This window comes from Tamandua tetradactyla, chromosome 6 (genome assembly GCF_023851605.1).
Source record: "Tamandua tetradactyla isolate mTamTet1 chromosome 6, mTamTet1.pri, whole genome shotgun sequence".
NCBI classification, from domain to species: Eukaryota; Metazoa; Chordata; class Mammalia; order Pilosa; family Myrmecophagidae; genus Tamandua; species Tamandua tetradactyla.
Window position 1 is genome coordinate 176,766,306 of NC_135332.1, and position 14,501 is coordinate 176,780,806.

Consider the following 14,501-nt stretch of genomic DNA (forward strand, 5'->3'; position numbering starts at 1 on the left):
TTTTGATTTATTTGATTTGTTACTTCCCTGAGTTGGCATTGGCAGGCAGAGGCAGCTTGTTTACTTGCAATTTCTGACTTTAGGCTAGTGTGGGATTTCTGTCTCTTAGCACCTGTGTTTAGGTTCTGCATACCTCTCTGACCCACAGGTTAATGGCCTCTATCTTAGGTTCTGCCTGTAGAAAGGCACTATTACTTAACTTCTTGCCCCCAGGCTGCATTTTAGTGGGTAGTTCTTTTAGGGAGCCTAATTGTTACCCTTCTCAGATGGTGCACACAGTAGCTATTGGGATGGGCTTGGGAAACACTTGGAAATCTGGCTTCTCTCTGGTCTCTGCTGAGTTTCTTGCCTTTATTTGCCCTAATTAACTTGGAGCTGAGAACTGGCTTTTCCATTCTGCTGTGCTCTTCCATTCTGCTGTGCTCTTCATTAGCTAAGCCTTCTCCATCTTGGATTGCTGGTTTCAGACAGAAAGATGAGGCTTTCTTAACCAGGATCTTTTCCCTTGGCTTGGACAAAATCAGATTTGACTGTAGTTATTTTCTCTCTTGTAGTAACGTACTGAAGGCCCCAAAAAGCAGTGAACACAGTTAAACATGTGGACATTTTTAATGCCAAGCCCCTTGAATTTCCAGCTTCAGTAAATACTGGTTAGAGTCCAGAGATAGAAGCAACAGTTTAAACAACTGCATTATTATCACCTAAAAGGAATTACCTACTTCTCTGGGATCTTTTCCTTACTCCCTGTTGACTGAGCCAATTCCACTTTTTAATGTCTATTGCTCACTTTTAGGGACTAATTCCTTTACCAGGGCTTTCTTTTGAAAGAGACGGAAGCTAAAACTTAATTCAAAAAGAAAGTGTATTGGCTTGTGTAACTGAAAAGCTGGAAGGAATTCAAAAAGTGTTGGTTGCCTCTCTCTTCTTGTCAGAGAAAGGTTTTTTTTCATTTAAAGCTGTATCTGAAACCATTCAGATAATTCTGTGGTCTGGTGTAAATAGAGAAATATCACACAGCTGAATATTAATTTATTGGCTTGTGATTTTACATTGTCTTTTTTTGTTCTTCCTCATCTTAGTACTCCTTTTCTGGATTTAATCGTTAAAGTAGCTCTTTTGTATTCAATATGGTTGCCTTCATTTTCTGCAGTAAACTTCATGGTTAATTAACATTAGACTAGCATGATTCTTTGTTGTGGTGGAATGTCTTGTGCTTTATAGGATGTTTTGCAGCATCCCTGGCCTCTACCCACTAGATATACCAGTGGCACTCCTCCAAGTCATGACATTTAAGAGATGTATCCATTGTCAAATGTCCACTGGGGGGCAAGATTGTTACAGATTGAAAGCCACTGCATTAGACCACGCAACAGAAGGTGCCAGTTTAGTCATTAGGTGTCTTGGTTCTGATTAGACCAAGCTTTTTACTCTGAAGGCATACTATTGAGGTTCTGTGTGATATAAGAGGATAGGAATGATAGTTGTTATTTACTTAATGTTAATCTTAAATTCTTTATCTTTTTTTTTGTTACAAGCTTTATGAATAACTAGTTAGTTCTTATTAATATATTCTCTTACATTCTCTCCAAACTGACAAAGTTACAATTGAAGTAGCTTTCAGTTTGGGGTAAGCACATAGTTTAATAGTTTTCAGTAGTTTTGAGAGATATTAGCTTAATTAACTTTGGTATTAGTAATAAATTCACTTTTGGTAATAAATTATTTTCTATTTCAGTTGTTGTTCAATTTATGATTTAGTAAAAGATTAAAAAAAGATTGTAAAAAAGAACTACTTTTAACATCAAGCCTGAATGAATAGATATTCTGTGCTTTTAGATTATTTGAAATTTCAGAGAACAAATGTAAGTTGTAGCTATAAATTTTTTCATTGTCTTATTCTTTTTACCAAGAATCCTGTTTGATGAGGTAAGGTACTATCATACAAATGTTTTCATTGATTAAGCTTAGATTTAATTATAATAACCCCTGTAATAATGGTTACCTTAATGTAACTAAATGTTAACCTGAAGAAAATCACGTATGGTAATCATTGGAACTGGTCATCAGTTTGATTTTTATGAGCTCATTTATATAAAATTTTTAGCGTTTGATTCTAGATGGCTCTTTGATTTAAAAAGAATTAGGAGTGTTTTATATACTCACTCTAGGTAATCAAAGGAATAATTTTCTTGTGACTTTGTTTCTTACTGTCAGTAATCTCAACCTGTTAGGTTTGGGTGATCCTTAAATTTAGTATTTTGTGCTTTTGCTATAGGGCAACTGTTTAATTATTGAGATTTAATTGAGTTTTATATGGAATTTTGTTTTGATATTAGGTAGAAATGTGGAATGGTTATTTGAGTGATAACTGGTAAAAGTGTAGAAGGTTTATTTGAGTGTTGAGAAACTTTGACAGTCTTGGAAGAAGCAATTAATTACTGAAAATATACTGAGATACCTTTCATTCCTCTTCCTTTCCTTTTTGATCTCTTTATCCATCTTTCTTTTTTTTCATATTCTCTTGTTGCATCCATATTAAATACTTATTTTTCCAAATTTATTCAGTACTGTTTGAAAAGTGTTGACTTCTTACTTGATGTAAATGTTGTTTCAACTATTATAGATAGGGTCTCCTGCATGGCAGGTAAGCATTCCACCACTGAACAACCAGTGCACCCTGATACATTACGTTATAAAGAGAAGTGCACTGTGGTGATAGCAGAGCACCCAAAAGCCATTTGATCCTGTATGTGAAAAGTTTTTCTTATATTCAAAAAAAAAAAAGGAAATAATTTTTAGTATGTGCCCTAAAACTAATGTGATAAACTCTAAATTTAGTTAGCCATAATTAAGCTCCCAGTTTTAGGTTTGGAGGTTAATTTGATGTACTAGGAAAACTCAATTTATTTTTCTTAGGAAAATACATTCTTACTGCTTGAGCAGTCATATCACATATTCTTTAAAGTTTAGAAAGACATTTCATCCTTGATCATATTCTTATTTTTAAAATAGTTATTTATTATCTTTTGTTTTCAAAGTAATGTTTCTGACTACATCAGAAAACTCATTAATGGTTTGATTATTTATCAAAGCTAATAAATGCAGGTCCAGAGAAGCTATCTTCAGTTCTGACATTTTGTTGTTGATAACTTGGGTCTCTTCTATGCTGTCTAAACCTAACTCTTTACTTTGTAGTGTGAGTTGCTTTAATTTTTAAAATTTTTGTAGAATTTTACTGAAAATGTTTTGCTTAACTTCTTCCTCAACAATTCAAACAAAGGCTTTAATTTAACGTGCTAATGTTTACAGCCAATATGATCTACCATTTTCTCTCTTATCTCCATTATATTTTCTACCATACCCTCTGTACATTCTTATGTTGACATATCAGCTTTATAATCTGAAGACTGTAAGATCGTAAGAATGAAAATGGACGTAAGTGTGTTAATACAGGTATATAATTAAGCAAAGAGAAAACTCAGAGTTGAAATTATGTAATAGATTCTGTATTTAGATTTTAAAGAGGAAGGGGGTTGAGGGGGGTTTAAATAACACTGTCACATTAATCCTGTCAACTATGGTTAAGTGATTTAACTTGGTTTGCTTATCAGTAAAATGGAAACAGTGTTACTAGCTTTTATTCCCAAATTTGTCTTAAGGATCAAAAGAAAAGTATTCAAATTTGCTTCAAATTCTATAAAACATGATAGAATTACTAAGCATTGACATATATGCAAATGAAGAGAAGTTAGAAAATAAATCTTGGGAGATCTGAAGATTTAAGTGTTTAAGTGTAGCTTTAGTATTGACATGCAAGTGGTGTGACATGGTAGAAAGAAAAACATGTCATTGCAACAAGCTATAAATGATCTTTTTGAGTTGATAATGAATTCCTTATATTTACAGAGAGTTTTGCAATTTGCAAAGCATGCTTGCAAATATTAATGTATCCATTCTGAATATTGTTCGGTAAGAAAGGTGATAAAATCAAACTGGTTTTGATTACTGATTTAATTTCTCTTCTGATTGGAAATAATATAGTCACTGTACTACATGATTTAGTTTTGGAAACAAAATGCATGAAATAATATGCTCTGGTGTTAGTCTTAAAAGAAATTTGAGATGTAGAGTCAACTTAAATCATTCAGATGAGTTATGCTCTTCCGAATTCTTTTGGAATATTTCTATTTAATTCTCTTCTAGATCTAAAGGAAAATGAAAGATAAAAAAATGTGGAGATGTCTCCAAGTATCAGAGTTTGATAGAACAGTCTAAATTTTGAATTGACAAATGCTGTTTCCACACATTTGGAGTTTTCTGAGCTGTATGGAACATTTGCAAATGTGAGTTTTTAAGATGTTCATGAACAGAATTAAAATAGGGTGTGAAAATTGAGGAAATTTAGATTGTAACAACTACAAATATCTTCTAATTTAAATAAAAGTACATATTTTCTAAATGAAAAGGATTGATTTTTCTCTAATTAGATTTAGCTATGCAAAGGAAAACTAGAGGTAAGTTATATGTTCTATATTTAGGGTAGTGGAGTATTTCTGAAAGGTAGTATGAAGATGCAATTTTAAAAATTAAACTATATTTAAATTATGTTAAATGAGGTTGAAATTTGTAGCAACCTTAGGAGAGTACTTTTAAAATAGAGATTCTTTTGCTAATATGAATACAATTTTGTCTTACTGTATATTGTTTTTTTCTGATCTGCATATAATCTGAAGAGCACTAATTCTATTTTTGAATCATTAACCTTTCTTTGAATACCTGATTTCAGCTGTAGGCTCAGAAAAGTATATATGCACATCTGTACACCAAAATAATTGAAATATATTTTATGGCTATACATAGTGATTCCATCGACTCCAGAAAAGGACCTTTCCTATGGAAAATTCAGATTGAAATCTGTACATTTTATTTTTCTTAACTTTTGAGATTCTTTACGTCAAGAAAGACACAAATTTTGGCTGTTACAGTGTCAGTGAACCATCCAGTTAAATCATCAAGTTTTTATCAGTGCATAAATATCTTAGTCCTTCAATTTTAAAATTTCCATAAAAGAAAACCTTATAGACTGTTGACAATGCTAAATATAAGAAAGTCCCCCCCCACCACCTACCAAATGTTTTAAAAGCAAGGGGTGAAGTAGATGTATTTATACAGATTTAAGACACATCTGGTCTCACTAAATGTATGCCCTGTTATTCGTGTTGTAATGTTCTTCCTTTCATTATGTTGATACAGTTTTTCATAACGCTTTTTCTGATCTCAAATTTTTGCTTACACTAATTATTCTTGAAAGGTGACAGCAAAGGAATATTGAAAAAGTAAATATAACTGGAAATTAGAAAATGTGGGTTCTGAGTGCTATCCTGTCGTGAATAGTGTGACTGTGGGGAATTAGTCTCTTCTTTAATGTCCTGAAAATCAGGGTGTTGTGTTAGACAACTTTTGAGGTCCCTTTGAACTCTAAACTCAATTTTTGTCAATTTTCACCTATTCCAGGGGTGGCATATTCGTTAATCTTACCTTTAGAAGAGTAAATAACACAGATCTGGGACAGAGTGAGATAGCTGAAATAGGAGTCCTGTGTAGTTTGTTCAAAATTTCTGGTCATCAGAAGAGAAAATAAGTTGACAAAGTTGAATGTAATTGTGAACAAAAAGATAGGGGTTTGAAGTATTTGTGGCAAAGAAAGTTAAGTCCTATTGGGTACCCTTTCATCCCCCTAGTAACCCACTCATTTAAATGCTGTTCATTAACTTAAAAAAAAAAAAACCTTAAAAACTGTTGACTTAAAAAGTATGTTTTATCTGGTAGGATACTTTAAACTCATTCACTTTCCATGTGTTGCCAATTCATTGACAGATCAATTCTCTTATAAAATTCATTGGTCCTATGTTTTTGAAACTGATTCAGGGGAAATGTAGAAGGTTCTCATACTTGACTTCCTCAGAATCCCCTGGAGGGCTTGTTAAACACAGATTACTGAATCTACCACCACAGCCTCGGACTCAGTAAGTTTGAGGTGGGACCCAATAATTTGCATTTCTGACAGTTCCTGTTGATGCTGAACCCTGGCGACCACATGTGAAAACCACCTGTCTAGACTCTGCAGTTAATTAGCTAGAGAATTAGCAAAATTTTTGAGGTAGATAGCACTAGAAATATCCGGGATTAATTTAAAATTTATAATCAGTTTAAAATTATTTATGTTAATTGGAGGAAATAAAATGTAAGTATATTATAAAGAAACACATGATTTAAAAATCACTTTAAAAATTATTTCTCAATTATGAAACGACGGTAGAATATACTGACCTGCATGTACTTTGACATGCTTCGGTTTTCTTGTTTCTCTTCTTTTTGTAACTTTTAGACCTACTTGGCTAGATAGTGTTGGGGTTAGGTTAACATATGGTTAATCCAGAGTTAATCCATGGTTAATCATGGATTGACTATCATAATATATGGTTTAGAAAATGATTTAGGTCTTATAGAAAATGTTCACTGTCTTATTTGGATATTACAAAAATACTATAAAAAATATTACAAAAAGCCTCAAAGTAAGGGCTAACTACAGCTTACTGACCCCTGTATAGATTCCCTGAAGCTTTGAACCTTGTTGAGCTAAATAGGCTCGGTGTTTACAAGCCGTCTTAATTTTTGACTTGCTCTAGTGGTATGCATCTGACTGGAGTTCAGAAATGCCCTGAAAGGTCCCAGCATACCTAGGTCTCTCTTGTCCCTTGGATTGAGTGAGCCTCCTCAAAGAAGGTTAATTTCAAGCTTATTTTTCCGACAGTGTTCCTCCTAAGCTTAGCTGAGAATCAAACCTCCAAGCCAGTGATTTCCTAGCCTCTAAAAATCACAGTTTTATAATAAAGTCCAAGAACTTTGGGCTTACTGTGCTATGCTCTGTGAGAGTGTGTGTGGGTACATGTATATGTCTATGTTCATATAATGTCAAGGGTTGGATCAAGAGAAGAGAGTTTTATTTCCTTATCTGACATTTGGTTGAAGTTCAGGTATCACATATCACACAAATCCAACTCCCTATTCATTACATCATTCTTGTTGAGTATTGGACAAAATATATTGTGAAATTTCACAATTGTCACATCACATTTAATATTACTCTATTGGTTTTTTTGTGGATAGCTAATTAAAGCTTAAAATATTTGAGAAGTAATTTATCTTTTGTGGTCAACTCTACTAAGAAAGGATGTTTTGCAGTTTTAGTTTTGCCGAGTAGATGGGACTGGCATCTGCAGTTGCTTGTGTCTTTAATTCTTTTTTTTAAATGATTATTTTTAAAGCTGATTATTAATGAGGGAGAAAATACTAGTTGTAATTTTGAGTTTTCAATATTGGTAATAGTATAATTTTTAAAAAAGAAATTAGCATGTTACTGGAAAGGTGGCTTAGTTTCATTCCTTGTAAGGGTCTCAGTTTTAGTATTTTTTCTATAACTTTATAATTTGAAGAACGATCATGCTCCCCACCTCTACCTCCCACAGGTTATTAGCGCATAAGAATTCTTTCTATTAAATTAGTTATTGATATGCAATTATTATATTATTTCAGGACTTATAATTAACTCAATTTTGGAGGCATTTGTTGAATGCTTTCAAAGGAGTTGAAAAAATATGAATAATTAATTTTCTGAGTGTCTTTAAAAGTTTGTTTCCTCAATGCCAAAATCGACCGTCTTCATTTAGATATTAGCATTTCTGGTGCATCATGGTTAGAAGGGGTACTGAAGTATAAGAAATAATTTCCATACAAGGCATAACCTAGTAATGTACTCAGAAGGTACCCAGCAGCAAAGTGTATTGAATTTTGATGAGTTTGGGGGATATCATGACATCTCTTTATCACTGCAGAAAATCATGGCAAATGATTTGTGATTTATGGGTTGAAAACTAAGTATGGATGGTATTTTTCAAACTTAGCAAGTTTAGCTTCATTTTTGAAGTTGTGTTGTTTTCCTTAGTTCTGCAATACTTATCTTTGATTTCCTATCTTAATTGTTAAATTTATATTGTAGCTGTTTTCTAACATCAGAGAAGGTGCTCTAGTTTTTCTTCTCACTCTTTCTTTTTGACAATGTGATGTTTCATACAGGCATAGCTGACATGCAGTATACCTGTTTGTTTTGGAAAATTTTAATAGAACAAGATTTTTCTCTTTGCTTAGTCTTTTTTTTTTGCATGATGAGGGTATTTATTTGGTACAGTATAATAAAATCTGTTTTCCATGCTCTTTGGGCTAACAAACACCTATTTTAGACATTTTGTTTGTATAAATAAACAGATGATTAAAATTGTTTCCAAGAAAAAAATAAACAGATAAAATAATTAGATTTTTATATTGTTTTTAATCTGTTTTCAGTACCTCTTGGTCAGAGCCCTTTATATTTTAAACACTAGCAGTAAGTGTAGCAAGAGCTGAAAGTTATAAGGTACATTTGTAAAAAACAGAATACATAATGATCGAACTTTAGCCTTTAAGGACAGACAAACCTGAATTCAGGAATCCACTACTTATTACTTGATTTAGCATGAGCAAGTTACTTTTCTGAGCTTCTGGGTCCTCCCTTCAAATTGATACACTAATAATACCTAATACAAAGGCTTCACTGAGGATTAAGCAAGACATGTATATTAAGAACTTAACTTAGTTTCTGGCATGTAGTATGCATTTAATAAATGTTAGCTTTAATAGTAACAGCATGAACATTAATTATTCTAAGAAGTTAGGGTCCAAGGGGACAGGAGGCAGTGTAAATTCTTAAAACTTTTATTAATAGGTATATAAGTGTTTATGCCTTTTGGAAGTAGTAAAATGACTTTTCAAGTCCTAACTGATGAAATAGAAGCTGAGTAGACTTCAGCCTGCTAGAGTTTTGAGTTTTGCTTCACAATTAAGTAACAAATTTGGCCATGGTAGCCTGAAAAAATTCCATGAAGTTAATAAACCTTGAGTAAAATACTGATGGCAGGAAGAGCAGTGTTTGGTAAAGCAGTGAAAGAGCTCTTGGTGGTCTGATTCATCTGTGTGGTGGAAGATGGGAATGGGTATGAAGGCTATGGTGCAGGTGTTTTGATTTGGTTGAGACTGGTAAGTATGGATGCAGGAGTGGCAGGAGTTTAGGGTGCTGAGTGAATAGAGTGGAACAGGGATTTGCATCCAGTGAAAAATTAATTTGGGAGGTGGCTGCCACAAGGCTCTAAAGACAATACATGGCTAACTCTATTCTTACTCTTTGCTGAAATGGAAGCCGGATAAACTGACACCTTGGATTGGTAATGTATCATGGGAATGAATGGGTTTGAAAAAGAGGACCTGAGAAATAATGTGGAAAGACACTTAGAATTCAGCATCAGAGAAGATGTGAGCTTAACATTTAGGCTATCATCTGATTATTCTTGAAGTTGTAGATTATTTGTATTTATAGTCATTTGGAATATCAGGTTCAAGTTAGTCAAAAAGGTTTTGTTTTCAGTATGCTGATTTTAAAATGTCGCCCAAATGAACCTGCAGAATTTGAAAGCACTTGATTTTAGAATACTATAATAATGTTAGTTGACATTGTTATTGTGGTTAGGATCAGTGAGGGAATGGGTAAGAACCACTTTTGAAAATTAAAAAGCATAATGTAAACTTAAGTGTTTAAGGAAGCTAAAAGTCTTAAAGAATTACCAGGTTACAAAACTAATGTGTTTGCTTTGGATTCCATTCTGCATTATTTGGCAAATAATCCTGACAGTTGTACCTAAGGCAGTTCTTATCTCTTACTTCTAGCTCGTTTAATGTATTTTAGTTATTTTTTATGAATACCATATTAAAATTTTTTGCCTGTGAAGTTTTTATCCACGAAACTATACTAGATTGTTAGTATTAATTCCCTAGGATTCTGCTGTCATTTAAATTATGTCCTTTGAGTCATATTTCAAGAGTATTTCTTCCATTACCCTCCTTTAAAATTTAAAGAACTTCTTTGTCCGAATGAATATTATATTTAGATTCTCTTTCTCTGTGCTCCTGTAATATTATATGTATAGCTTTACTCTACTGGCTATTATATTTAATTGTGTGAACTTATTTGATTCTCTCTCATTCCCCCCTCACCTAGAATTTGAGTTTGTTGTTTGACTTATCTTATTTGTTTTTGTAACTTTATTCCAAGGCCAGTGTAGATTAGAGTCTCAGTATTGAATTAAATGAATGAGGAACTGTCAGTTTCAAAATGGACATAAATAAGAATTTTTATTGTTTTCTCAGCCTAAGTATGCAAATGACTTATTTTAAATATACAATTTGTGTAGCTTTATTGGGGAAAGTTTTAAAAATGCTGTATTGCCATTTGGATAGATATCGTACATATTCAAATGAGTAATTAAATCTCAGCTGAAGTCTTTTAGTGAATTCTCATGGCCTTTAGTACATTTGATAGTTTTGTCTGGACTTGTTCAATGGGTTATGAACTGTCATAGAGTAGATAACAACCCCTGTCCTTTGCCGAAAGTGCAGGGAATTCTAGGCCGTACGATATCAAGAATTCCCTCCTCATTTTCTTGTAGTTCACTTTTTTTATCAATAAAAATAAAAATCTGAGCATACCACACTAAATGACAAATCCAGATGAGTTCCTTAAAATTAAATAATGTTTACTTGCTTTTCTGTTTCTACATTGAATACAAAGAGACTTGCTTTTTATTATTCAGATTATTATTCTGGCATAGCTCCATGTACATCTGTCCTTCCTTCTTCCAAGGATAAAGGAACACCTACAGTTTGAGTGTTAGTAGATGACTTTTGCCTTCCATAAATTCTCAGTATATTACAATGTTGCTTAACTTTTTTTTTTAATCATGGAACCCTTTGAAAACCTGATTAAAGTTCTGGACCCGTACCTTGAAAGAATACTGACACATCTGTCCTAAACATGTAGCATTTTGCATACAGCCTCAGGGAATTCATGGACTCCTAATCTAGTATATCAGTCAAATCTGCCCATATAAAACAGTTTTGTACCAATACAACCTGGTATAGGAATTCACCAGTAATGGTAATTCCCACTTTTGGCTTCTCATATTCTCCTTGTGCTCTAACAACACTCGAAGTTGATACTTTGGGAGCCAATAGAGTATATTCAGTGTTTAGTGAATCTCTTTAGTTAGCTAATCTCTTTAACTGTATTACTGGTTTTATCCCAAATCTATAGGTATTACTATTCTGTGAAAAATCTTGTACAAGCTAGGAGGCACGAGTGATGTTACAATGCCATAACAAATAAAGTGATCAAGTGCTGTAAGAGTTCAGGGAAGGTAAAAATTTTTATTCTTCATAATGACCTTGCTCTACTTTGTAGTTATAGCTACAATTTAACTTGATTATTAGTGGATTTTGAATACAGTGATTCAAGGAGGATCCCAAGAAATCAGTGAAGTAGTAGAATTCTACAGTAGTAGAATTACATGAATGAAAATTCTGTTAAATTTAGCAAGAATCATTTTAAAGTCTTCTCTGTATTCCTGAATGCTATTCATTTCCACTAAGCTTTATAAAAACTAGAAAGAACCAGTTTTGGGGCAGATTATTTTTCTTGTTAAGTTTGCTGAGGGTAAATTATGTATATGGCTCCATTCTTTAAGTATTGAAGTGTAAAAGACATAAGAGCAGGGTACACCCAGGGAGGGTAATGGAGGCAGTTCCTTCTTTCCTCTGCAAGTAAATATTACTTGAGCAGTGCATGCATTTCTAAGTGGTATTGTAGTTGGGAAGATAGTGGAAATTTTGTGGGTATTTTGCAGTAATGGATAAGAGTAAGAAAGTTCTGTGTAGAATTTTGGCATTGAGGAATCGAATTTGTAGTGAAGTTTTCTCTGTGTCTCTTTCTTGTTGAACCCTTGGGAGATACCAATTTTGTTGTTTCTTCTCTTCTTATCCCTACTGATTTCTTATCTCAGATGTTCTAAACTCTGAAACTCCAATCTCCTACTTCTCAGATCCTTTCCTTAATAATTCATAATTGTCTGAAACTGGGCCAAGTCATGATTCCTTACTCTAACAGCTTTTAATGATTCAATCTTTAAAAAAATGACAGAACAAAAACATAATGGTACATCTTACAAAGTTGGTAAGAAAAATCTTACATTTCATTCACAGCTAGTTATAATAAAACATAAATAGCACATCAAAACAATATTGTTCACTCATGAATACATAACTGTGATGATATTGTGAACCACTGATTGTATACTTTGGATGGAGTATATGGGTGTGACAATATCACAATAAAAATATTTTTTATTGTGATATTTGTTGTAGTTCAAGATGGAAGGGGATTTATGAATACAATGTTCACCAGTATTTTTCATTTACGATGTGTGTCAGTGCATTATTACAGATCATCTGCTGAAACAGGGAAATAATTTCACTGTATTACAATTATATATATTTTTTCATGGGCAGACTCTCTGGCAGGGCAGGCGAGAACTCTGCGTACTGAGCCACTGTGGCCCGCCCTATATTACAACTACATTTTAAATTGTCATTTTGTGATTTTTTTAATGTCTAGTAAAGATCTTGATGTTATCATTCTTCTCTAAGGTATAACTGAAAGACCTTCTCTATAGACTTTTAAGTGACTCCCTGTTGTCTGTAGAATAAAGGCTTATTTCATTAGTTTGTTCTTTCACAGCCCTTCGAGTTTGGACCCAGCTAATCAGTTTGATCTAATTTCCCACTATTATCCGTTATCTCCTTATTACTTACCATGTAGTCTAGTCCAAAGAATCTTACAGTTTCCTTCAAATGCCCCTCAGATCATGAGCTCCAAACAGAAACTGCATCCTACTTGTCTCATTTCTCATATGAATCATCACTGTCTGCCTAATTGCCTAACCCAGAGTCACATGCTTGTTTTAAGTTAATGAACATTGGTGGAATAAATGATTTATGCTCTGTGTATACTTTACCTTTGTTTGTACCATATTCATTAAGTTTAAATACTGAAAGTCCCCACCAAGTCCAATGTAGATTGTTTGTCTCCCAAGAGACTTTCAATGAACTTCCCAATATTCTCTGAGTTAAGAAAACATCTTATATAAAATTCATTAGTTTTACCTTGTATGATATAATCATTTGGATTCAGGCCTTATCCTGCTTTCCCTGTTGGAATAGTGCATAGGTTTTTGTACCAGTTAGCCTTGGCTGTACCATGTATATTCTTGAGCAGATCTTCACTGAGATTTCAAATGAGATAATATATGTAAAGAGCAATTGATTCTCAGTAAATACAGAACACAAATCCTGGCACACACTTGATACTCAGTAAATATTCTAAGGCTTCTCACCTTTCATCTGGCTTTAAACTCCGTACTTAGTATGTGCCTTAGTTTTAATAGATGTTCAAATATATGTTAAATTTGGACATTCTTAATAATGGTAATATTCCTTATAGCTTTATTTGAGATTCAAAATTAAAAAAATTTTTGATTAGCAAACATAGTAAATATTAAAATAGACAGTGGGTATTCACATTACTTATTTAATTTTTGACCTTCATCCCAAGTTTGCATGTCAATCTCTAAATATTAATGTACAAAGTATAACATGTACATAACTTATCTTGAAGAGCTTCCCTGAAATATAATTTTATTCTGCTTGTTGCATCAGGCATTTTCATAGCCAACAGAATATGAGATATTTTAGGAAAGCCATAAGTTACTTAAAAATGCAATCCTGATTTAAATTTCTGAATTCATTTAGGTTCTGATTCTTTACTGAATTGAATCGTGTTATGAAAATAAAGATGTGTTTGACTCTGTCACTGTGGGCTATCCTCACTTGAGAAATGTTCCAAATATGTGAAATTATATACATTTAGAATTTGAAGGAACCAAGAGAATAAACTTGGTTCCTTATTTTTAATTCTAAGTTGAAAAGGTGTGATGATAGATTAAGCACATGAAATTAGAGGCTGTTATGTTTTAAGAAATTCTGTCAATTTTTATAATTGATAGAAAATCTCTCTATAGCATTTAGTGGCTAGTGGATGTTGAAAAATAAACTACAGGGCAACTGTTATCTTAGGCTTTTCTTAATGCCACTGACAATTTTATATTTTAAATAGCAGCAACCCAAACCACAAAACCAGTGTAACACTGCAAAAGACAGCATTTTAGCACTGACTTTAAGTGGTTGGACTCCTCCCTCTGGGCGGGGTTTTCTTGGTTTTAGGTTTTTCTTAAGCAAATGTTCCCACCCCCTTAAAAATCAGTAAGGTCTAGTTTAAAATTATAATTGTGTCAACATCCTACTTAGTGTAGAAACTTGCAGATCTCCTTTCTTTGAATGACTTCTTATTCATCTAGTACATTCCACCAAGTGCCTAGTGATGTCAGTCACTGTGCTGGGTGCTGGAGATGAACATGACTCAGTTATACCCAGAAGCTTGCAGGTTAGAGTAGCATTTCTAACAT

General features: G+C 33.1%; 1 protein-coding gene across 17 annotated transcripts in view; it reads left to right on the top strand.

Moving 5' to 3' along the window:
• The window catches only part of PHF20L1 (PHD finger protein 20 like 1), a 152,834-nt gene that overhangs the window by 40,650 nt on the left and 97,683 nt on the right, over window positions 1-14,501 (top strand). The window contains exon 2 of one of the 17 annotated variants that reach the window (XM_077167708.1): window positions 4,204-4,343. The exons of the other annotated variants lie outside the window; for them this stretch is intronic. Within the exon in view, the coding sequence (XP_077023823.1) occupies window positions 4,291-4,343 (53 nt within the window). The 5' untranslated portion in view covers window positions 4,204-4,290. The remainder of the gene's footprint in view (window positions 1-4,203; window positions 4,344-14,501) is intronic. 17 annotated transcript variants of the gene reach the window in all.